This window comes from Procambarus clarkii, chromosome 24, assembly GCF_040958095.1.
Source record: "Procambarus clarkii isolate CNS0578487 chromosome 24, FALCON_Pclarkii_2.0, whole genome shotgun sequence".
In the NCBI taxonomy this organism is placed as follows: domain Eukaryota; kingdom Metazoa; phylum Arthropoda; class Malacostraca; order Decapoda; family Cambaridae; genus Procambarus; species Procambarus clarkii.
This window is the reverse complement of record NC_091173.1, coordinates 4153703-4176808: the sequence shown is the minus strand read 5'-3', so window position 1 is coordinate 4176808 and position 23106 is coordinate 4153703. Positions and strand designations below refer to the sequence as shown.

Sequence of the window (23106 nt, the reverse complement as noted above, 5' to 3'; positions counted from 1 at the left end):
AATATACTGTAATATGATAGACATCTGCTATTTGAGAAATAATTTATGTTATTGACACAACAACTGCAGCATGAGGGGACAGGGTCTAAATCTCGTACACACACACACACCATCATGCGTGTTTCGTTCGATTTCGTCGTCACAGTTCAGTGACCTATGGCCTCGAAATAATAAAATTAATAAATCAGTTCTAAAATAAGTTTTTTATATCTGTTATTATCCTAATACAGTAATGTTACTGAACTAAATATATAACCCAAAAATATATAATTTGATGTAAATCCAATATTTGAGAGAAATTTGTTACTGGATCTGGCTTAAACACCAGCCTACTGCATGGTGTATAGACCTAGTTTGCGTTCATACAGTAGGCACCCAGTGCCGTTAACTTTGTCTGCGAGTGACGTGTTTGTCCGCTATGGGGAACTAAGAAAAAATATTCATGGACATAATTGGACGGACTTGTTGCTAGGCAAGAAAATGAGATGTATGCCATATTTTGCAAAACATACAATGAAGGCAAACAAAAATTCATAACCAAAACAGAGATGCAAACATAGGAAACAGGGATGGTTCAACAGAAATTGTGAGAGGGCCAGAGATCAAAAGACACAAGCATGGAATCATTATAGGAAGAGGCCAAACCCCCAACACACCAGCGATACAAAGATGTGAGAAATAACTACACGTCAGTAAGGAGAGAGGCAGAGAGGAACTTTGAGAACGTTATAGCAGACAAATGTAAATCAGATCCAGGCCTTTTCTATAAATTCATCAAAAGCAAGCTGCAGGTAAAGGATAATATTCAGAGGTTGAAAATGGGGGACAGATACACGGAAAATGAAAAGGAAATGTGTGAAACATTAAATGAAAAGTTCCAACGTGTGTTTGTATAAAATGAGAACTTCAGGGAACCAGACACAATAAAAATTCCAGAGAACAACATAAAGCACATAGAGGTGTCTAGAGACGAAGTGAAACAAATGCTCTTGGAGCTAAGTAAGAACAAAGCAGTTGGTAAAGATGTTGTTTCACCATGGGTTCTGAAAGAATGTGCACCTGAGCTCAGCATACTACTACAGCTGATTTTTCAGACATCCCTGTGTACAGGAGTCGTAGCAGATGTGTTGAAAAAGGCTAACATAGTTCCAAATCTACAAAAGTGGCAGCAGGGAAGACCCCCCTCAATTATAGATCTGTATTATTGACAAGTGTAATAATCAGAATATTGGAAAAAATAATTAAAACTAAATGAGTAGAACACCTGGAGAGAAATGATATAATATCAGACAGACAGTATGACTTTTGATCTGGAAGATCCTGTGTATCGAATTTACTCAGTTTCTATGATCGAGCCACAGAGATTTTACAGGAAAGGGATAGTTGGGTTGACTGCATCTATCTGGACCTAAAAAAGGCTTTTGATGGAGTTCCACATAAGAGGTTGTTCTAGAAACTGGCAAATATTGGAGGGGTGACAGGTAAGCTTCTAACATGGATGAAAAATTTTCTGACTAATAGAAAAATGAGGGCAGTAATCAGAGGCAATGTATCGGACTGGTGAAATGTCACAAGTTGAGTACCACAGGGTTCAGTTCTTGCACCGGTAATGTTCATTGTCTACATAAATGATCTACCAGATGGAATACAGAATTATATGAACATGTTTGCTGATGATGCTAAGATAATAGGGAAGATAAGAAACTTAGATGATTGCCATGCCCTTCAAGAAGACCTGAACAAAATAAGTATATAGAGCAACACTTGGCAAATGGAATTTAATGTGAATAATTGCCATGTTATGGAATGTGGAATTGGAGAACATCGACCCCACACAATCTATAAATTATGTGGAAAATCTTTAAAGAATTCTGATAAAGAAAGATCTAGGGTTGGTTCTAAATAGAAAACTATCACCTATACAAGGACTATATAAAGACCGTTGTGAGAGGAGCCTATGCCACGCTTTCTACCTTCTGAATTGCTTTTAAATATATGGATGGAGAAATACTAAAGAAATTGTTTACGAGTTTTGTTAGGCCAAAGCTAGAATATGCCGCGGTTGTGTGGTGCCCATATCTTAAGAAGCACATCAACAAACTGGAAAAGGTGCAAAGACACGCTACTAAGTGGCTCCCAGAACTGAAGGGCAAGAGCTACGAGGAGAAGTTAAAGGCATTAAATATGCCAAAGCTAGATGATAGAAGAAAAAGAGGAGATAGGATCACTACGTACAAAATAGTAACAGGAATTGATAAAATAGATAGGGAGGATTTCCCGAGACCTGGAACTTCAAGAACGGGAGGTCATAAATTTACACTAACTAAACAAAGATGCCGAAGAAATATAAGAAAATTCACTTTCGCAAACAGTGGTAGACGGTTGGAACAAGTTAGGCGAGAAGGTGGTGGAGGCCAAGACAGTTGGTAGTTTCAAAGTCTCATACGACAAAGAGTGCTGGGAAGACGGGACACCACAAGCGTAGCTCTCATCCTGTAACTGCACTTAGGTAATTACTTCAAGAAGATAATACAGAAACTTAAAATGCCATTTTCTTTTAACTACACACAGACCTTCATATTAAGATACAGTACTACAGTATATATTAAATGAACATCAAAATAAATTATGTAAAACATATTAACATACGAAACTGGAAAACAAAGAGCAAGCAAAACATCTCTTAAAAAATGTATCCCAGGGCTAGTGGCACATGTGCCAGCACCCTCAAACTGTTAACTTGCAGAAAACAAAAAATGGCACCATCGACAAATACAATCACAATTTTTTTATACTGTATAGTTTTTTGTTTATTTAATTCTGCTTAATAAAATTTGCATTTCAGTACTGTACAATATGTACAGGTACAGCACACACAATAATTTTTTAAATATTCAGTGGCCGGGTATTCGTTTAATCTTCCAAATGAAATAAAACTCATAGTGTACTGTAAAAGGAAGTAAAGATATATTTTATCTTACATGACTGAGCCAGGGCAATGTCCTGCAGGTATGAGGGTGACACAAAGCTGGTGACTGGCTTCTTCTGCAACATTGGGAACAGTAATCTTTATGGGTTCCTCGGGAGGGAGTGGTCGCACAAACGGATCAAGAGGTCGATGTCTAATAGATGCCTGCAGAAAGCGAGCAGTGATAGCAGAACAGTACAAGTATACACCACTATTGCTTTCTAAGTGGTCTAAGAATTGGGGAGAGCTCAGTCCAATCATGTGATCTGCAAGAAAAATGTATATAAAAATAGTAAAACCTCAAACATTATAGTCAGTATCATTAATAGCAAAATGTTATAAAAAAAAAAACACCGTTCAATGTAATGTAACGCTATTTTCTGGGTGAGACCCAGAGGATCCTCGGAGCTATACTGGGCTGATGTGTATACAGTATATTAGACCATGGCAACAGTCAATCGCTGGAGTTCTAGACCTACCAGGGACCAGCACCAGAACCTGGCCCCTTCAGAGAGGTACACTCAAACAGGTCAGTCTGCCATCTACCAGGTCAGACGTCACCACAGCCGCCACACCGCTGTCTGTGCAATTCCCCCTCTCCCCGGGAGAGTGGGGGGGGGGTCCCAGACCTCCATGCTGGGTACCCCAACCCCAGTTCAGAGGCTGAATATCATCAAAAATGCAAAAAAATGCCGACCAGAGGGAGGGAGGGAGGGAGGGAGGGATACCGGGGAGCCTCCGGGTCTCACCCCAAAAATGGCGTTTCATTACATTCAATTGTTTTTGTTTTCTGTGGCGAGCCCCTTCAGCTCACCAGAGCTACCTAACCAAAGATAAAGGAAAAGAGGGACTTACCCAGGAGGCGGCCACCTCAACTCAAAGCTGAGACAACTGGCTGCAACCTGTGACCCAAGGCTACACATGCCCGAGAAAGTCCAGGAACATGAACCAGGTACCATGCAGCCAGAACCTTGTTCAACCTCCAAAAGGCCCATGACTGAATGTCAGCCCAGGCCATATTACAGTGACACCTTGGCTTACGAATGCCACTCTTTACAAACTTTTCGGGTTACAAGCCCAATTTCTTCGTAAAATACAAATTGAGTTATGAACTTTGCCTCAGGAAAAGAAGTTTGTTGATACGCGTATGGCCGACCTAGCGTGTGGTGGTACGGCGAATGCGCCTCAGTTTACCAGTGCCTCCCGCCTAGTAACAATCGTGCCTGAATTCGATGTAAAGAATTTCAGTGTTTTTTGGATTTTTGCGTATTTGAACATAAAAGTTAATATTATATATCTCGCCATGGGTCCCAAGAAAGCCAGTGGTAAGGTTCAAGCCAAAAAAACACATGCGAGAATGACCACAAGGAGCAGCAACAAGAGGCAGCTGAGGGAATGTCTTCAGGGAAGGAAGAGGCAGTACAGAATGTCCCTTCCTCAACAATTAGGAAGTGGTGTAGACTGTGGGAAGAAATGCAAACTTGTTGAAACGACTCACCCAGCTGACTCACTCACCTCACCTACTACTAGTTGTAGTAAGCTGTTGCTTTAACTTTTTTAATGACACAGTGATGCCTCACTACAGACAAGTGTTACAACAAAGAGAAAAACAATTCTCTATGGATCGTTTTATAGTGAGAAAATCAAGCAGTGAGCCACAAGCAGGTCCTAGTGGTAAGCCTGCAAAACGTAGGAGAGAGAGTACCTCAGAAAAGTCATCACTGCCTGATGTTATAATGGAAGGGGACTCCCCTTCCAAACACAAACACCTCTCCTACTCCCCCTCCTCACCATCTTCCATACGCCAACAAGTCATCAGTAAAGGTAAGTAATAATTTGTACATACTTCAGTTCTGAAGAGTTGGGTGAATTAGGTATAAAATTAACTTTGAAGTTAATTTTTGGGGGGGTGTGGAACGGATTAATTCAATTTACATTATTTCTTATGAGAAAATTCACTTTGGCTTACAAATTTTCTGCTTACGAACCATCTGGGAAAGGATTAAATTCGTAAGCTGAGGTACCACTGTACCAAAAACAGCAGCCAAAGCTGCGAACTTACGAACATTGTGGGCTTGGGGATAGACCGCAGGCTGGTTGGATTGAATAGTCCTGCAGATGACCTGGGAGACCCGCGCCTTGAAACAAGAGAAGAAGGGAAGCTGGGTCAACCCAAAGCGTGCTCCCTGCCACGGAGGCCGTGGCGCGCAAGTACAGTACTGTAATGGCAAAGAGCCGCCACCGAACACAAAACATGATGTATCCCCGGTTGAACCAACCAAGCATCAACAACCTAAGGGCCCCTCGGGAAAGCAGCAGTCTCATTCTTCAGCAGAAAAAAAGGAGACGGCTGCAAACGAACAAACCGACCACAAGGACCGAAAGAGCAGAAACCCCTGCGCCGGAGGAGAGAAAAGCCAAAATCCGATCATAAATCAAAAAGAACCTACGAAGAGACAAAAATTGCCGAAAGGACCGCCAGGAACCTTCATACTGCTGCCGAGATGAATTTCGCAGGTAAGACACCATCAACGAGGCAACTGATCTCCATACAAGTGGTGATAAACCAACGTCAAAAAGACCAAACGCGAAACCAGAGAAGATGATCAAACCAGCTACGTACTGAACTGGACAGATCTGATGAAAGAGGCAGAGCAGCGGGAAGACCCTTGGGTTCGGACTCCGAGCAAGCAGTGCCTGAAACCAGGGAGCCAGATTCACGAAGCAGTTACTCAAGTACTTACGAACGTGTACTTCTTTTCTCAATCTTTGATGGCTTTGGTTACATTTATTAAAATCAACTGTTGTTATCGTTATAAACAGCCTCCTGGTGCTTCGGAGCTCATTAACTGTTTAATAATTGTAAACAAAGCCGCCAAAGATTGAGAAAATATGTTCAGGTCCATAAGTGTTTGCATAACTTCTTCGTGAATCTAGCCCCAGGGCTGGGCCGGCCACCAAGAGGCCAACAGGACTACCTTCCCCTGGTAAGTCTCCAAGCAAGCCAAGATTTGGGGCAACAAATGAACCGGTGGGAAGAGGTACAGGTAACCCCACCTCGACCAGTCTATTCGAACGGCATTGACCCCCAACGGTCTTGCAGTCGGGGAAGGGCACCGCATACACCGGAAAGAGCATCGGCTTGGTTGAGGGGAAGAGGTCCACACTTCCAAGCACCCGAATGTCTGGCAGAGCCAACTGAACGAGTTGGCATCGACCGTCCATTCCGTGAACAGGGGAATGAAATGGGACAAGCCATTGGACACTCCCTGGACATAAACCGCCAGGAGTCCAAACCCCGAGAACTCAGCAGATGAATCACCCGAAGTGACCAAACCCAAAGAGCCAAAGACCGCATCGAACCCCTGCTGTTCAGACAGTGAACAACAGAGGAGCAGTCCGAATGGAGCCGGATCGTCAATCCGCAAGCAAAGCGAACCATCTGAAGCGAATGTCACACCGCTGCAAACTCCCACAACATGCTGTGAGCCCAACAGAAGGACGGACCCCACCGACCCTGGCCGGCCTGGTGAGTACTGGTCACAAAGCCCCAGTGAGAGACGAGGCATCCGTGAACACATCGAGCGAGGGCTCGGGTAAGCGGCACAGCACAGAACCCTGAAAACCCCAGAGGAAGCTGGTGACGCAGCAGCCCATGCATGGACCCCGGGGTCCGAACCCAGCAATCGCGAGAACGGCGGAAGGTATGTCCCTGAAGGAATGAGAACAGCCGCCAAAGGCAGATTCGACCTGACGAGTAGACCAGCATGGCGAAGTTCAGCCTCTTGTACAGTTGCTCGAACAACAACGCATGACCCAGGTGCCCTCCAAAAACTGAAAGCGGAACTGCAGCCGCAGCAACGCCGCGGGAAGGAGAGACAAGAGGTGGTCTGAGACTACCGACCATTTGTTCAGTGGTCTGAGAGTCCCACACAAGACTCAGCCAAGTCCAAACCTGAGAGGGAACCAAATGGGATTTCCTCCAGTTCACCAATAACTTAAACCCGGCAAGCTGGGAAAGTACGCCAGCTTACGTACTTGTGAAAGTACATTTGGGCCAGCAGACACATAGACTGGCTGGGAGCCCAGACCAGCCAGTCATCAAGGTAAGCCAGAACCCAAACCCCTAACAGACGCAAACTGGTTACCGCGACCAGGGTAAGGCATGTAAGTACTCGAGGTGCCAGATTCAAGCTGAAACGAAAGTAACGAAAACAGTAAGCCTGTAGCCCTACGAAAAAACCGAGCCAGTCACTGAACTCCGGATGAATCAGGATGTGCCAATACACGTCCTGGAGATCCAAGGACACCATCCAAGCGCCCAGCTCCAAAAGCAGCCAGACCTGGGACAGAGTGGTCATCCGAAAGGAGAGGCAAAAGACCCCAGGGGTTCAGAGGGGACAACTCCAGAATGAACCGTAGGTCCGCACAGTCCTGTTTCGGAACTGGAAACAGGCTGGAAACCCACCTGGGGGACGCAGTTATTTCAACCACGCCCAAGCAAACCCACTCCAGGATGACCTGACAGAGCGCAGAGGAAGAGGTCCTGCCCTGCCAGCCCTGATCCCCCTGAAAAGAGAAGCCATACAACGCCAACACAGACCGGGGGAAACTACCCGAAACACCCACGAATCGTGGGACCAAGAGAAAGCAAACAGCACGAGCCTTCCCCCATCCCCCCATCAACGGGGCGAACCATGAAAGGGCCGACGACCCTTACAAGAACCCAACTGACACTCAGAGCACTCACTGCGACGACCAGACGCTGACGGCTCCACAGGAGGGGCTAACCCCGAATCTGGCACAACTAGCTTACAATGACCGAAGGAACCCCGAGCCCTGGCACGACCCTTCCGGCCAGGACCACCATGCCTCCCCCCTTTCCCCCCAGAGAACCAACAAGTCCGACATAGGCCGGCAACTAGATGAAGCCGCCTACAGAAAATGCATCACCGCAGATCGGTGGTGCATTTTCCAAAAATGGTGGTCCCACCAAAACAAAGGGGACGAGAATCTAAGAGCCAGGGCCCAAGCGGATTCTAAAGAGTAGACGAGCACCACCTGTCGTTACGCGAGGCGTTAAGCACAGAACAGAGACAGCTCCTGCTGGAGCCAGTCCGAAGACAGTTCCAGCAGAGAAAAGAAGTACAAGACCGAAGTCAAATGCCCACGGGCGCGCAAATCCTTGGCCACCAGGGATGCCGAAAGGAAGGGAACCTACACATGAATATATCACGAGGAAGAACAGGGGGCGAACAAGCATGCATATAGATGCTCAAACTCCCCCCACCCCCACCCCAGGTAAACCTGAATGACTAGAGTCAACTCCCGCTACTCAAGTGTGCAGGTTCGACAGAATGCATGCCACACTTCCAACAAAAATGAAAGGGTAGTCTGCCAGCCAGGAAGAATCCAGCACCTCGTAACACACCCAGTAAGGAAAAAGAGGAACCAAACTGAAAAGAAAAAGGATCCATTATTGAGGCGTAATCTGGGTCTCACAGGAGGTAAGCCGCAAGAGCCTCCCGCACCTGCCTCGACAGGATGTGGGAAGCCAAAAACATCCGGAAGGAGGGAACCGAGGAACCCAAGGGAATCCAGAACCGAACCCGGGGAGGAGTCGAACCCATATCAAACTCGTAAAGGGAGGGGGGGATAAGAAAACCCCCTCCCCCTGTAACAACAAGCCCTGCACCGAGAGTACCAACACCCAAGCGGGTTCAAACACGGCCCAAGCCCCCCAAGTCAACTCCTCCCCCAAACCCCGGGATCATCCATGTCAGGACCCCAGGGGTCAAGGCATCCTCCAAACCCTCTGCCTCTGGAGAAAAGGCAGAGTCCACCAGGAAAAGCAGGTATGAAGTGGGCCCACTGGCACAAACCAAAAGCCCATGCAGGAGGAACTGTCTCAAATGCCTCTGCCGCCGATCCAGAAGGGGCAGTCCCCAAAGCCAGCAGAGCCTCATTACCAAGAAAACCCTGCCCCGACTCTGAAACCCTCAGACGTTTGGGAACCGGGAGTAGGGAGGGGGGGGAGCAGGATGAACCACAGCAGGGAAAGGACAAGGGGGCACAGATGAAACCAAAGTCGAAGCGACTAACACCCCCAAGTTTGGGTCCCTATAACCAAAGCGGGGCACCCGCAGGGCATCTGAAAAGGCAACCAACCTAGCGCATTGCAGCACCCTAAACCATGCATGCAACGCTGAAGCTGTCTGCACCCGAATATCAATATCAGTGGACTGGGTGACTTGGAATACAAGCAAGGATCACCACTCGCAGGACACTGGGTCAAAGGTGTCACTGACCCAACAAACAGTATGGCGGAGGCAATGACGGTGAGTGTCAACCTGAGACAAGGGGACAAAGCAACCTTCAAATTCGCACAAAGCGAGGTGGGCTCAGAGGTCTCCTACATCGGACCAATCAGCCCCAATGGGGGTTTCCAGGGCTCTTAGGCTGACTGCTAAGGGAAGCCCAGGTAAGGTACCGCTAACCGGTTATCCCAGAGCTAACAAGCAAACAAACTAAAAGCTGAACCCCTGCGACATGTGAAATCACAGGGACCTAGCGGAGGGCCGCCAAAATAATACAAGTGGTCCTACAGCCACACCAGGAAAAAAAAAAAAAAAAAATGCAATAGCACATCTCGAGGAGTACAGAACTGGTTGCTATGTGTATATCAGACAGCTGCACAGTACCTTGCACCCCAGCCAGTGACTATCCTACCTCCTACCCAAGGTCAAACAGTAGTAAGAACAACCCCAGCTGAACCCCAAGGCTGGCCAAAACCAGTGTTGAATGTAATGAAACGTCATTTTCTTGGCGAGACCTGGAGGCTCCCCAGCATCCCTCCCTCCCTCGCTCTGTTTGGCAGTTTTTCGCTTTTTTGATATTCAGCCTCTGAACTGGGGTTGGAGGAGCCGACGTGGAGATCTGGGACCTCCCTTCCCTCTCAGAGGGGGGAGTTGCACAGACAGCAGTGCAACGGCTGTGGTGACGTCATGCTTGTTTGCTTGTTTTCGATTGGGGAGTTCTGCTTGCTAGTTTGGCTTTCGGTTTGCAATTTTTAACCAGATGTAGATTGCTTTGGAATTCCTACCTTTCTGGGTGCCTGACCTAGTAGATGGCAGACATAGGCTGCTTCCAATTACATGATACCTGGTTGATACCTGGTTGATGGGGTTCTGGGAGTTCTTCTACTCCCCAAGCCCGGCCCGAGGCCAGGCTCGACTTGTGAGAGTTTGGTCCACCAGGCTGTTGCTTGGAGCGGCCCGCAGGGCCACGTACCCACCACAGCCCGGCTGATCCGGAACTTCTCTTAGAAAACCGTCCAGTTTTCTCTTGAAGATGTCCACGGTTGTTCCGGCAATATTTCTTATGCTCGCTGGGAGGATGTTGAACAACCGCGGACCCCTGATGTTTATACAGTGCTCTCTGATTGTGCCTATGGCACCTCTGCTATTCACTGGTTCAATCTTGCATTTTCTTCCATATCGTTCACTCCAGTACGTTGTTATTTTACTGTGTAGATTTGGGACCTGACCCTCCAGTATTTTCCATGTGTATATTATTTGGTATCTCTCTCGTCTCCTTTCTAGAGAGTACATTTGGAGAGCTTTGAGACGATCCCAATAATTTAGGTGTTTTATCTCGTCTATGCGTGCCGTATATGTTCTCTGTATTCCCTCTATTTCAGCAATCTCTCCTGCTCTGAAGGGGGAAGTGAGTACTGAGCAGTACTCGAGACGGGACAGCACAAGTGACTTGAAGAGTACAACCATTGAGATGGGATCCCTGGATTTGAAAGTTCTCGTAATCCATCCGATCATTTTTCTGGCTGACGCGATATTTGCTTGGTTATGCTCCCTAAACGTTAGATCGTCGGACATCATTATTCCCAAATCCTTGACATGCTGTTTTTCTACTATGGGAAGATTCGATTGTGTTTTGTACCCTGTATTATGTTTCAGATCCTCATTTTTGCCGTACCTGAGTACCTGAAATTTATCACTGTTAAACATCATGTTATTTTCTGCTGCCCAATCAAAAACTTTGTTGACATCTGCTTGTAGTTTTTCAATGTCTTCAGCAGAGGTAATTTTCATGCTGATTTTTGTGTCATCTGCAAAGGACGACACGAAGCTGTGGCGTGTATTTTTGTCTATATCAGATATGAGAATAAGGAACAGTAGCGGTGCAAGGACTGTACCTTGAGGTACAGAGCTTTTAACATCGCTTGGACTCGATTTTATCTGATTGACTGTTACTCTTTGTGTTCTGTTCGACAGGAAATTGAGTATCCAGCGTCCTACTTTTCCAGTTATTCCCATTGACCTCATTTTGTGAGCTATCACCCCATGGTCACATTTGTCGAACGCCTTTGCAAAGTCTGTGTATACAACATCTGCATTTTGCTTTTCTTCTAGGGCTTCTGTGATTTTGTCATAGTGGTTGAGTAACTGTGACAGACAGGATCTTCCCGCTCTAAATCCATGTTGTCCTGGATTGTGCAATTCATTGTTTTCCATAAAACTAGAGATTTGATTCCTAATCACTCTTTCAAACACTTTTATTATGTGTGATGTTAGTGCAACTGGCCTATAATTTTTTGCCAAGGCTTTACTCCCCCCCTTGTGCAACGGAGCTATATCTGCAGATTTAAGTGCTGCTGGTATCTCCCCTGTATCCAGGCTCTTTCTCCATATTACGCTGAGTGCTCTCGCTACTGGTACTTTACATTTCTTTATGAATATTGAATTCCATGAGTCAGGCCCAGGAGCTGAGTGCATAGGCATATTGTCAATTTCTCTTTCAAAGTCTTCCGAGTTTGTGGTAATATCCGTTATATTATCTGCAGCTTGAATGTCATTCATAAAGAAGCTGTCTGGGTCATCAACTTTCATGTTGTTTATTGGTGTGCTAAACATAGCCTCATACTGGCTTCTTAGAATTTCACTAATCTCTTTGTTGTCCTCTGTGTACGTACCTTCATTTGTAATTAACGGTCCAATACTGGTCGAGGTTTTGGATTTTGATTTTGCGTATGTGAAAAAATATTTCGGATTTTTCCTTATCTCTTGTATAGCTTTCTGTTCCAATTCCATTTCCTCAGACTCATATGATCGCTTCAACGTTTGTTCTAATTCCTCAATCTCCCTGCTTAGGCTTGTTTTCCTTGCTTGTGATAGTTGTGTCTGCCGAAGCATTTCCGTTATTTTTTTCCTTCTCCTGTACAGTCGTCTCCGTTCTCTTTCTAGAGTGGTCCTCTTTCTGCCCCTCCTCACAGGCACGTGCTTCAAGCAGACCTTGTAAGCTTCAGCTGTCAGTTGAGCTATTCCTTGTGTGGGAGTTTTGTCGCTTAAGACCGTCTCCCATTGAATGGTTGCAAGGTCTACATTTATTTTTTCCCAGTCAATCCTCTTATTGTTGAAATTGAATTGATTGAATATTCCTTCTCGCTTGTTTGGTCTCTTAGACCTACTACCGTTATTTATGCTAGTTCGCACTTCAATGAGCTTATGGTCTGAGTATGAAGTATCTGAGATTGTGATATCCCTGATTAGTTTATCATTGTTTGTGAATAACAAGTCTAGTGTGTTTTCGTTCCTAGTTGGTTCTGTAATATGTTGATTGAGCGAGAATTTGTCACAGAATCTCAAAAGTTCTCTAACCTGTGGTTGGTTATTTCCCGGGTCATTCCCTGCTATGATATTTGTGTTTGCCGTTCTCCATCTTAGACTCGGTAAATTGAAATCTCCAAGAAAGATAATATCTGGAGCTGGGTTTGCTAGGTTGTCAAGTATGTTCTCTATTTTGTGCATCTGCTCTGTGAATTCCTCAATCGTTGTATCTGGCGGTGGGGGGTGTCTATAGGCCATTGCTCCTCGTGCCTCTCTGAGGGGGCCAGGTTCTGGTGCTGGTCCCTGGTAGGCCTAGAATTCCATCGATTGACTGATGCCACGGTCTAATATATACACATTAGCCCGGTATAGCTCTAGGAAGTCGAAGGGGCTCTCCACAGAAAAAGCACTGAATGTAATTAATGACTTTTTATGGTGGGCTCATCAAGGTGGCTAGCTGCACTGGATTGCTCCATACCTTGCGAGTCATTAAAAGCCTATCAGAGACCAGAGGCCAAAAACTGGTTTTCCTCACATAGGTGCAAGGAACGGAGGAGTTTAAATCACTAATAGAGTAAATAGCCACCAGAAAGATAAAGCAAGACAGAACAGACAACAGCATAGTAAAAGTAAATAAAACAGAAAAAAAGACACAGGTGAGTAATTAGGATATTACTGTAGTTATGTAATTTAACTTCTAGTTCTACCTCCCCACCACCAGATGGAAGCACCTGTAGCTACTGGCTCAGCCAGTGTGCCCCTTTAGTCATAAGCCGACCAAAGGCAAACTGGTTCACATAAAAGGGGTAGGGAGGATCCAGGGAGCAAGCCAAGATCCATCAGAAGGAGGAGTGTCATTACATTCAGTGCCAGTTTTCTGGCACACAAGGGACAAAGGAGAGTAAAAAACCAGAAATACCCCTAAAGAAAGAAAGCAGCAGTGCCGGGGCACCAAAAACCCCAGGAGACAAAATCATAAACAAGGGAACTGGGAAACCAGGGCCACAATCAAGGAAAACCTAGAAAAGAACATCGACCAAAGACAAACATGAGACAGGAAGAAAAATCCCAAAGCCACACCACCACCGTGATGAAAAATGCCAACAACAGACTCACAGGCAGCAACTGGCCAAAGATTCAAATAACCAGAACCATGGCTGAGCCAACAGAAAACTCCTCTGACAGCAAACAGCCCCAGCCTGGAAACATTTGGAGCAGGATATGAAACAGAGGGAAGACACAGAAACCAAAGCTGAGGCTGAGTCTGCCAAAAGGCAAGCACCCCAAAGATCATGCAACCAGGGAACAGAGCCAAGAAAGATGTAAGCCACCAAGACCAGGAAAATGAGCACAGGAGAGAATTAAAAGACCATTTGTGCAAATGGAGGACACGCCCCCACATGGTCCGAAAAACAAGTTCTGAGGAGTAGGTGGAGCGAAGCAGCACATAAACTAAATAAGCCATACAGTATATGGCCAACCCATTGTGCACCAGACCAAAGGAACTGAACATCCTCCTGGAAAAGCCTGAGGAATGTAGGGCAGAAAAACTCTACTCTAGAGGAAAATACAAAAGAGCAAAAGGGAATGCCAAACACTGGCAGAGCCAATTGAGCTCTGCAACAGACCCTGTGAGGCGAAGGTAAATAGAGAATTGAGAGAGCTCAGAACCAAATCACAAACTTTTGGCAAAACAAAAAAGCCAAAGACCCCAGCTCCCACACAATTGTTGAACACCCATCAAGAAACCAGAAAGGTGCAAGAGGAAGACAACAAAGCCACACAAAGCGGCAAGCATGTACAAATAGAAGCCAGCTTTTCTGCATGTACAAATGGACTATTTTTCCTCAGTCAAACTGAGGAAAAATCATAAGTGGTGTGCCATAAAACAAGTACACAAACAATTCTAAAGAAGAAAGAACTGTCCCAAACCACTGAGCCCTGCAGAGGATTCAGAGACTCTTGTACTTTTCAAGGTGAGGTGACATCCAATAAAAAGGAGGCCAGACTCTCTGGGATGGACACCCAAACCCACCAGGGAAGACAGCCCTATCAGGGCATAGGCAACACCATCGAGCATCCAAGAAATTGAGGTAAACCCTAAATGCATGCAGTTCAAGATGAATTGTTTCACAAGAGCCCACACAACAAGGGAGGTATAAACATGTGAAGCAACACAAACAAGAACTAACAGCTTCAAGCTCAACAAGCCACAATGTCTACGGGCTCACCATAGCCCATGTTACTTGGAACTTTTTGTTCCAGGTAGCGAATCTTTAACAACAACAACAAGAAGCCACAATGTATGACAAAAAACAGGAGATACTATTTCACCCATAGGGTGATAAACCCATAGAAATACTTACCTGCCAATATCATAAATGCCAAAACACTGCTGCCATTCAAAATCCAGCTCGATAAAATCATCAGGACAAATGGAAGGCCCTTTGACAATTAGGACAAGACAAGATTAATTGACAATCCTGTCAATTAGGATAGGAAGCTAGCAGCTTTGTCAAGTTACCAGGTCCCTGTCCTAATTGAAATCACTAAGAGATAGTGGCCTTCAGGTAAATTCAGGTAAATACTAAAGAAAGAACAAATACACAAGCAAATGGGCCCACTGCAGGACAGAGTCCAAAGGATAGCCTCCACTTGCCTGAAACAACTGGGCTCTGAAGAGCAAGGGAGATCTGACAGAGCACTGCTTACTTCACATTATCAGGTGAATTTCTGAAGGGAATACACTGGCTGAGCCAGTAGCTCCCTGTACTGCCACCTGGTGGTGGAAGGTAGAACTAGCAGCTGAACTACCAAACTTTATGTCACATTTCCCATTTGTTTACCTTTGCCTTGCTGTTGTCTATTTTGTCTTACTCTACCTTTCTGGTGGCTATTTTTTTTTATTTCAGTTAGACTGATCTGTAATTCTCTACTCCCTTTACCTTTGTAAGGAGGGGGGGGGGAAAGACTGGCAGGATTTTAATGAAACACATGGGCCTAGTATAATGTGATGTGCATGGAGCTATCGTTTGTGGCTAGCAATGGGGAAGCCACCAATGAAGCCCTCTCAGAAAATAATAAATTATTATTATTTATTATTTAGATACACAAGAGTTCTTACATTCTTGTACAGCCACTAGCATGCATAGCATTCCGGGCAAATCCTTAATTCTAATATTCCCCGGAATACGACCCTGCCAAATTGTTTAACAACCAGGTACCCATTTTACTGTTGGATAAACAGAGGCTATAGTTATGGATTTGCGCCCAGTAAATCCTCCCCGGCCAGGACACGAACCCAGGCCAAAACGAAACACCAGGTGAGCGTCTTGCCACTACACCATGGGAACTTAGCAACAATGTTAAAGTTACTGTCTGATGTCCACAACTTTTGCTACGTAGACAATTAACTATTATTCACTTGTAATTACCTAAGTGTAATTACCTAAGTGTAGTTACAGGATGAGAGCTACGCTCGTGGTGTCCCGTCTTCCCAGCACTCTTTGTCATATAACGCTTTGAAACTACTGACGGTCTTGGCCTCCACCACCTTCTCACTTAACTTGTTCCAACCGTCTACCACTCTATTTGCGAAGGTGAATTTTCTTATATTTCTTTGGCATCTGTGTTTAGCTAGTTTAAATCTATGACCTCTTGTTCTTGAAATTCCAGGTCTCAGGAAGTCTTCCCTGTCGATTTTATCAATTCCTGTTACTATTTTGTATGTAGTGATCATATCACCTCTTTTTCTTCTGTCTTCTAGTTTTGGCATATTTAATGCTTCTAACCTCTCCTCGTAGCTCTTGCCCTTCAGTTCTGGGAGCCACTTAGTAGCATGTCTTTGCACCTTTTCCAGTTTTTTGATGTGCTTCTTAAGATATGGGCACCACACAACAGCTGCATATTCTAGCTTTGGCCTAACAAAAGTCATGAACAATTTCTTTAGTATATCGCCATCCATGTATTTAAATGCAATTCTGAAGTTAGAAAGCATAGCATAGGCTCCTTGCACAATATTCTTTATGTGGTCCTCAGGTGATAGTTTTCTATCTAGAACCACTCCTAGATCTCTTTCTTTATCAGAATTCTTTAAAGATTTCTCACATAATATATAGGTTGTGTGGGGTCTATGTTCTCCTATTCCACATTCCATAACATGACATTTATTAACATTAAATTCCATTTGCCAAGTGGTGCTCCATATACTTATTTTGTCCAGGTCTTCTTGAAGGGCATGACAGTCATCTAAATTTCTTATCCTTCCTATTATCTTAGCATCATCAGCAAACATGTTCATATAATTCTGTATACCAACTGGTAGATCATTTATGTACACAATAAACATCACTGGTGCAAGAACTGAACCCTGTGGTACTCCACTTGTGACATTTCTCCATTCTGATACATTGCCTCTGATTACTGCCCTCATTTTTCTATCAGTCAGAAAATTTTTCATCCATGATAGAAGCTTACCTGTCACCCCTCCAATATTTTCCAGTTTCCAGAATAACCTCTTATGTGGAACTCTGTCGAAAGCCTTTTTTAGGTCCAGATAGATGCAGTCAACCCAACCATCTCTTTCCTGTAATATCTCTGTGGCTCGATCATAGAAACTGAGTAAATTCGATACACAGGATCTTCCAGATCGAAAACCATACTGTCTGTCTGATATTATATCATTTCTCTCTAGGTGTTCTACCCATTTAGTTTTGATTAGTTTTTCCAATACTTTCACTATTACACTTGTCAATGATACAGGTCTATAATTGAGGGGGTCTTCCCTGCTGCCACTTTTGTAGATTGGAACTATGTTAGCCTGTTTCCACCCGTCTGCTACGATTCCTGTACACAGGGATGCCTGAAAGATCAGGTGAAGTGGAATGCTGAGCTCAGATGCACATTCTCTCAGAACCCATGGTGAAACGCCATCTGGGCCAGCTGCTTTGTTCTTACCGAGCTCCTTGAGCATTTTTTCCACTTCGTCTCTAGACACCTCTATCCGCTCTATGTTGTTCTCTGGAATTCTTATTGTATCTGGTTCCCTAAAGATTTCATTTTGTACAAACACACTTTGGAACTTTTCGTTTAGTGTTTCACACATTTCCTTTTCATCTTCCGTGAATCTATTTCCCATTTTCAACCTCTGAATATTATCCTTTACCTGCAATTTGTTGTTTATGAATTTATAGAATAGACCTGGTTCTGTTTTACATTTGTCCGCAATCCCTTTTTCAAAATTTCTTTCTGCCTCTCTCCTCACTGCCGTGTAGTTGTTTCTCGCATCTTTGTATCGCTGGTATGTTTGGGGGGTTCGGCCTCTTCCTGTATTGATTCCATTTTTGTGTCTTTCGGTCTCTAGCCCTCTCGCAATTTCTATTGAACCAATCCTGTTTCCTAGTTCTGCATCTCTGTTTTGGTATAAATTTTTTTGTGCCTTTATCATATATTTCACAAAACTTGCCATACATCTCATTCACTTCCTTGCCTAGCATCAAGTCTGTCCAATTATACTCACTAAAAAAATTTCTAAGGTCACCATAATGTCCTCTCCTGAAGTCTGGTTTTTCAACTGCTTCAACCTCCTTATTTTCTTCCAGCTTATAACGCATTGCATACTTTATTCCCAAAAAGACATGGTCACTTTTACCCAAGGGAGGAAGGTACTGAATGTCAAATATCTCTTCCTCCTTCCTGGTAAATATCAAATCTAGCATGGAGGGAACGTCCCCTTCCCTCATCCTCGTAGCTTGTTTAACATGTTGATACAAGAATGTTTCCAGGATGAGGTCTACAAATTTACAGGTCCAAAAATCTTCTGTTTTAGCTTCATATGCTTCCCAGTCTATGGATTTCAAGTTGAAGTCACCGACTATCAACAGTCGTGATCTATCGTTATCCGCTCTCGCTATAATCTCTCTCATTATTGTTATAAGACCTTCACGTTTACTATCTAGCTCCTCCTTTGACCATGTGCTGCTTGGCGGTGGACTATATGCATTTATCATCATTAGTTTATCATCCTCATAGCAGATCTCTAGTGCTATTATGTCAACTTCTTGTGGATTGGCAGTCATTATTTCCTTCACCTTTAGGTGTTCTTTTACCAGCACAGCAACGCCACCGCCTTTCCTAATTTTTCTGTCCCGTCTCCAAATTGAGTAGCCCCTCGGGAATATGACCTCATTTAAAATTACATCTTCAAGTTTTGTCTCCGTGAGTGCAACAATGTCTGGTGTCTGCAGCTGTATTACATCACTTAACTCCAGTATCTTCGATCTCACTCCATCTATGTTGGTGTATGCAATCTTCAGGAACTTGTTCCCCCTCTCCTTATTCTTCACTCCCCCTCTCTCTATTGATTTTGTTGGTTTGCCTTTATGTACCACTTTACTGGTTTGCCTACCCCTATCACTTTGTAGAAAAAAGAATTTATTTCTTCTTCATTCCTGCTCTCATTTAAATGTTTTGCCTCGGCGAGGTTCAGTTTCAGCTTCTCTCTATCTTCTTTTGAAAGATCTCGTCTTAATGACCACCCTTTCCCATCCTCATCCCTTTGCAATTTTCTAGCATTCCTTAGTACTTCTTCCATCTGTTTGGCACCGTTTAGGGTGATCCTCAAAGGTCGATCTTTCCCTTTTACGTACCTGCCTATTCTCCTGTAGTCGCACACATTCTCTCTGTTTGTAAGACCTTCCACGAGGCCAACAATTTTATCTACTACTTTAGCTTCTTCTACAGCTCTTTCTGACCTAGATGTTATCGCCTTTTCTTTGCAGCCAAAAATGATCAGGAAAAACTTGTGTACTTCTTTTTGTGCTCTTGCTTCTCTGACACCACATTCACACTAATCATACCTCTTCATTCTTTGAGTACATATTGCTAGTTCTTGGCTTCTTCCTGTCTCTTCAACTCTTCATTTTAAAAGCAAGAATTCAGAAGCACGTAACAAATAATATCAAATTTATATTTTAACCCATCAGTGTCTTCTCTTCCTGCTAGATGATGTTGAACACCTGTTGCATAAAGCACTAGAAGGATACCCAGCAGTGCCCGGGTCTGTGTTGGTTTCTTCATCCTCTTTTGCCCTTTTCCAACAATGCTCTCCCCCCCCCCCTCCTCCTTTTTCCCCCCCTCCCCACTCCTCTCTTCACCCCCATCTTCCCCCCCAGGGAAATTCCAGCTACACTTATCACCCTCACTAGGTGCTAACATACAGTTTGGTAACCAGTTACTCGCACACAATTCTTCACGCACCCTCGTGCATTGTAGGTATTCGAATCATTTACTCACTGAATGTCTTTTGTTATGATTTGTTATGGGGTGCTCTGCCAGAACCCCCCAAAGTGTTAGGCTTACAATTCTGGCAGAAGCCTTAAAATACATAGCTTAGTTAACTTTTTTAACTCATCTGATACATAATTAATTAACTACTTTAATGTTAATATAGTGGAACCTCGGTTGATGACTGCCCTAGAAATTGAAATTGAAATAAGTTTATTGAGGTAAAATACACACAAATGGATGAGGTAGCTCAAGCTATTATCACCCCGTTCAGTACATCGTGTTAATACATACATAGATACACATCACAACCAATAAACGTATTACCGAACATTCTGAGAGATAAACATATACATTTCCTACTGCCCTAGAAGACAAATTTTTTGGAGCACGACATCAAATTTGCTGTAAAATCTGAATTGGAAAACGATGGTTTACTTGGAACACGACGACTGTTCGTACGTGTATGGGTCGAACGAGTGCGTGGTGCTGGGGCGCACCGAGGCACTGTTTACCAGTGTGTATCCCATGTAATGACAAACGTGGCCACGCATGAATTCTTTGTGAAAAATATCATTGTTTGCCTGCATTTTTTGTTGTTTTTTTAACATAAAAGTTCTTATTATATATCATGCCATGTGTCCCAAGAAAGTCAGTGGTAAGGTTCAAACTAAGAAAACAATTGTGAGGATGACTCTTAGAGGAAAACAAGAGATCATTCGTAAACATGAAAATGGTATGAGGGTGATTGAACTAGCTAGGCAGTACAACAAATCCATGTCAACGATATCCACCGTAATTGCTAAGAAAAAGGAAATTTTGAGTGCTAAGGTGGCAAACAGCATAACAACAATCTCCAAACAAAGGACACAAACATTTGAGGATGTAGAAAAGTTGTTATTAATTTGGATAAATGACAAACAGTTAGCAGATGATAGCGTTTCAGAGGCTATCATTTGTGAAAAAGCAAGAATGGTGCACGAAGATCTGATAAAGAAAATCCCTGGGCAAGTGTTGTAGATGCGAATGAGTTTAAGGCAAGCAGGGAATGGTTTGAGAACTTTAAAAAAAGAAGTGGCATTCAGTGTTGTGAGGCATGGGGAGGCTGCCAGCTCAGACAAACAAGCAGCTGAAAGATTTGTTGGCAAATTTAAAGATTTTATAGATAGTGAGGGATACCTACCACAAGTGTTTAATTGTGACAAAACAGGGCTATTCTGGATAAAATTGCCGAAGAGAACATACATTACGCAGGAGAAGTCATTCCCTAGAAACAAGCCTATGAAAGATAGGTTTGCTCTTGTGCTGTATGGCAATGCGAGTGGCAATTTGAAAATTAAACCCTTGCTTGTGTATCATTCCGAAAATCCAAGGGTTTTCAAAAAATATAATGTGCAGAAAAACAAAATGTGTGTGATGTGGAGGGCTAATAGTAAGGCATGGGTGACAAGGCAATTTTTTACAGAGTGGGTGAATGAAGTGGTTTGCCCTTCCATTAAAAAATATCTGCAGGAGAACAGTTTGCCACTCGAGGCCCTGCTCATCCTCCAGGCTTGGAGGATTCATTGTTGGAGGAATTTAGTTTTGTTACAGTAAAGTTCTTTCCTCCCAACACCACTCCTCTAATTCAGCCTATGGACCAGAAAATCATTGCCAATTTTAAGAAACTTTACGGCAGGGCACTTTTCCGGAGATGTGTCGAAGTGACTGATGCCACAAACCTCAACCACAAAGAGTTCTGGAAAAACCATTTTAACATTTGGAGTGCTTTAAAACTCATAGACAAAGCCTGGCAAGAAGTGACTAAGAACCATGATCTCTGGCTGGAGAAAATTGTGGAAAAATGTGTTGCAGAACGAGACTTTGAGGGCTTTGAACCTGAACCTGAAGTGCCTCTTGTTGAGGAAATTGTTTCTTTGGGCCAGCAATTGGGCTTAGAGTTGGATGGTGCTGATATTGAGGAGTTGGAGGAGGAACCCAGCGACGAACTGACCACCAAAGAACTCCTAGCCCTTCACAAGGAGCAGCAACAAGAGGTGGCCGAGGAAATTTCTTCATGGGAGGAGGAGGCAGTAGAGGAATTCCCTTCCTCAAAACTTAAGAAATGGTGTACAACATGGGAAGAAATGCAAACTTTTGTTGAAAAGGCTCACCCAAATCAAGCTGTAGTAGCCCGCTGTGTTAACCTTTTTAATGACAATTCAAATTCAAATGTTTATTCAGGTAAAGTACATACATACAGGGTGTGATACAAATATTGATGAATTTATAGATAGAGCTAGTACATACACTGCCTAAAGCCACTATTACGCAAAGCGTTTCGGGCAGTGATGTCAATGTGATGTCACTGCCAATGTGATGTGATGTCTCACTTCAGACAAGTGTTACAACGTAGGGAAAACAAGTGTCCCTAGACAGATTTTTAGTGAGAAAAACAAGTAGTGAGCCAGTGAGTGATACCACTGGGAATTACAAGCAGGTCCCAGTGTTATGCAGGCAGAACGTAGGAGAGAGTGTATCCCAGAAGTCATCACTGCCTGATGTTATAATGAAAGGGGACAACCTTCCAAACACTAACCCAAGAAAGACAGTGTGCACTCTACATTATTAAAACAGTTAACACTAAAAAGCATCACAGAAAGTACTCAGAGTATGGGTAATGATGTGTATCAGTGCTATACCGACGGCTCTGTAGAAGAAGGTGGACGATGTACCGGATGTGCATGCAATATATTTGAACAATCTTCTCTCGTACATACAGCAATGAAGCGCGTCAATGACTGGGCAAGTACAACTCAAACGGAACTTGCAGGCATATACCTTGCCACTGAATTTTTAAAAGACAAAGGCAGTGGACTTATTTACTGTGACTCGCAGAGTGCACTCCTGGCATTGAACGCACATAGTAGTGACACCCAGAAAATAGTCAGTGATATTCGAATGAATGTTTTAGCTGCTAAAGAAAACAGATTTGAAATTAAATTCCTATGGATACCTTCACATGTTGCCATCTCAAGGCATGACACTGTTGATATGCTTGCAAAGACAGCCTGCAGAAAACCAGTGGTAGAAATTGATATGGGTATTTCATTAGCAGTGACAAAGAGAATACTTAAACAAATTTCTAATGAAGATCTCACAGACCTAACAAATTCACAAAGACCGGAAAGTTGTAGCATTAAATATTATGATAGATATCGTGAGGAGACATTCACATATGGAACTAATAGA

At 43.8% G+C, this 23106-nt stretch overlaps 1 protein-coding gene across 4 annotated transcripts in view; it reads right to left on the bottom strand.

Annotated features, from left to right (window-relative positions):
- The window catches only part of LOC123761792 (protein artemis), a 134778-nt gene that overhangs the window by 105717 nt on the left and 5955 nt on the right, over positions 1–23106 (bottom strand). For all 4 annotated transcript variants that reach the window (XM_045748000.2, XM_045748004.2, XM_045748002.2 and 1 more), the window contains exon 2: positions 2982–3234. In XM_045748000.2, coding sequence (XP_045603956.1) covers positions 2982–3234 — 253 coding nt within the window. The remainder of the gene's footprint in view (positions 1–2981; positions 3235–23106) is intronic.